Genomic DNA, 2,553 nt, shown 5'->3' with positions numbered 1-2,553 from the left:
ATGAACAACCATACAACAGTGACTGAATTTATTCTTGTGGGATTTGGGGATCATCCAGAACTACAGTGCCTTCTTTTTATGGTGTTTCTAGTCATCTACATGATCACCGTGTTTGGAAATCTTGGCATGATCCTATTAATCAAGATTGACTCACGCCTCCACACTCCAATGTACTTTTTCCTCAGTAACTTGTCCCTTGTTGACTTCTGTTATTCTTCCGTCATTACCCCTAATATGCTAGTGAATTTCTGGGTGGAGAACCCAGTCATTTCGTTTAGCGGATGTGCCACTCAATTCTTCTTTTTTGGTTCCTTTGCTGGCATTGAGGGCTTTCTGTTGGCTGTGATGGCCTATGACCGTTATGTGGCCATCTGCAAGCCTCTTCTTTACACTGTTACTATGTCCCCTCATCTTATTGTCCTTCTGGTGTTGGTCACATATCTTGCAGGCTTTCTGAATGCTGCCATTCACACTGGCTTCACCTTTCAGTTGTCTTTCTGCCACTCAAATGTCATCAACCATTTTTTCTGCGACACTCCACCCCTCCTGAAACTCTCTTGTTCTGATACACATGTTAATGAAGTAGTCATTTTTGCTTTTGCCAGTTTTAATGAACTGAGCTGCCTCCTGATTATTCTCATTTCTTATCTGTACATTCTTGTTGCCATCTTGAGGATCCATTCTGCTGAAGGAAGGCACAAAGCCTTCTCCACCTGCGCTTCACACCTGATGGTGGTCACTATCTTCTTTGGCACCATTCTGTTCATGTATCTGCGCCCCAGCACCAGCTATGCAATGGACCAAGACAAAGTGTTATCTGTGTTTTATACAGTGATTATCCCCATGTTAAATCCTCTCATCTATAGTTTGAGAAGCAAGGAGGTCAAAACTTCCTTAGGTAAAATTTTTAAAACAACCTCTTTTTACCTCTGTGCTTAGAATTAGGAAAAGAATGGGATTTTAGGACTCCAGCGGAAACATAGAAATGACCAAATCCATCTCTGTTCACCCTGGGTCTACTTCACTGCATCATGAGTTTTGTTATTGTTGTTTTTGATAGTGGAGATGGACCAAGCATCTTGGCATCCTGGGGAATGTGGTGACCCTGTGTAAATCCCACTAATTCCAAAAAACATATAGGCTTGAAAATAATTGATCACATTTTAACTCCCTGTTCAGAGGCATAAGACACAGTATAAAAAGTGGATGAGAATACAGGAGGAAAGATGGCTCCATGATTGAATTATGGTATATATAAACTGCTAGAGGACAGGTGATATGGAGTAGGCTGACCCAGAGGACCCAAATAGGGCTTAGAGACTGCTTCTTATCCTCAGTGAACCAGGAAATAAAATCAGAACTTAATCCTGACAGAGGTGCTGAAGTTAAGCATTTCTTCTCTTTCTTTCTTTCTTTTTTTGATTTATTAATTTATTTTGAGAAATAGAGAGACACAGAGAGAGAGAGAGAAGGAGCAGGAGGGACAGAGGGAGAAGAAGAGAGAATCTCAAGCAGACTCCATGCTGAGCATGGAGCCAACATGGGGCTCAATTTCATGACCGCATGATCATGACCTGAGTTGAAACCAAGAGTGGGACACTTAACTGACTGCACCACCTAGGTGCCCCCCATGTCAAGCATTTCTAACCCAGACAAGTAATCTGGATCCCTGAGGGAACAAGTGATAAGGGAAATATAAGCAGGGATCAAAGAACAAGAATACCAAGGATCTATATAGCAGAGGTTTCTGAACTTAGAAAAGAGGTATACCCTATAAATCCTGTAGGTAAAGTGTCATGTTGTTTGATTTTTGAATGGGTAAACAGTTTAAGCTTAAAGAGCTACAGCAAGATAGATAGACTTTGCCTAGTGCCTTAGCAAACAATCATACATATCTGTTTTAACACTGGCAACAATTTCATTGGGATATATTTAAAGCTCTCAGTTGGTTTGACTGGTATTTTCTTCACTGGGATATTTCCACAGTAGGACTGGATTTTCTTTACAGTGATGACTGACATGTAAACAGGAAGTGTTTCAAACTGGAACTGGGTAAAGTATACTAAATGTGACCTGTTGTACCAATTTGCTGTGGAAAGACTGTGATCACAATAGAAAAGTTGGCACTTAAGATGAAAAAATAATTTTTGCTTTCGTTGTAGGATAGAGTTTTTGATAAGAAACTGAATCCTAATCTTATCCTTTTATCTCCCTTTATTCTTTATTTCAGACATTGCATAACAAAAATACATTTTCTATCTCATCATTCTTTTTCTGGAGAGCTCTTCCTAGTTCAAGACACAGCACAAATATTACCTCCTTTATGATTGCCCTGACCCTCTGTCATCCTTCCCAAGGTAGACACTTACTATGCCTATTCTTGTGATTCTATAGATATTGCAGCTCTAATCAAGCTCTTGGCTAGAGAAAAAAATTATAAAAATACAGTGTAATATATACAGACTAGGGGCACCTGGGTGGCTCAGTAGGTTCAGTGGCTGACTTCTGGTTTTAGCTCAAGTTGTGATCTCGGGACCGTGAGATTGAGCCCGA

General features: G+C 40.2%; 1 protein-coding gene across 1 annotated transcript; it reads left to right on the top strand.

Moving 5' to 3' along the window:
• On the top strand, positions 1–939 carry LOC131810927 (olfactory receptor 5AP2-like). Its single transcript, XM_059138976.1, has one exon. The coding sequence runs from the start codon at positions 1–3 to the stop codon at positions 937–939; it is 939 nt and encodes a 312-aa protein (XP_058994959.1).
• Positions 940–2,553: the final 1,614 nt, after the last annotated feature.

This window comes from Mustela lutreola, chromosome 1, assembly GCF_030435805.1.
Source record: "Mustela lutreola isolate mMusLut2 chromosome 1, mMusLut2.pri, whole genome shotgun sequence".
Taxonomy (NCBI): Eukaryota; Metazoa; Chordata; class Mammalia; order Carnivora; family Mustelidae; genus Mustela; species Mustela lutreola.
The sequence above is the reverse complement of the archived record's forward strand: the minus strand, read 5'-3'. Positions and strand labels throughout refer to the sequence as shown.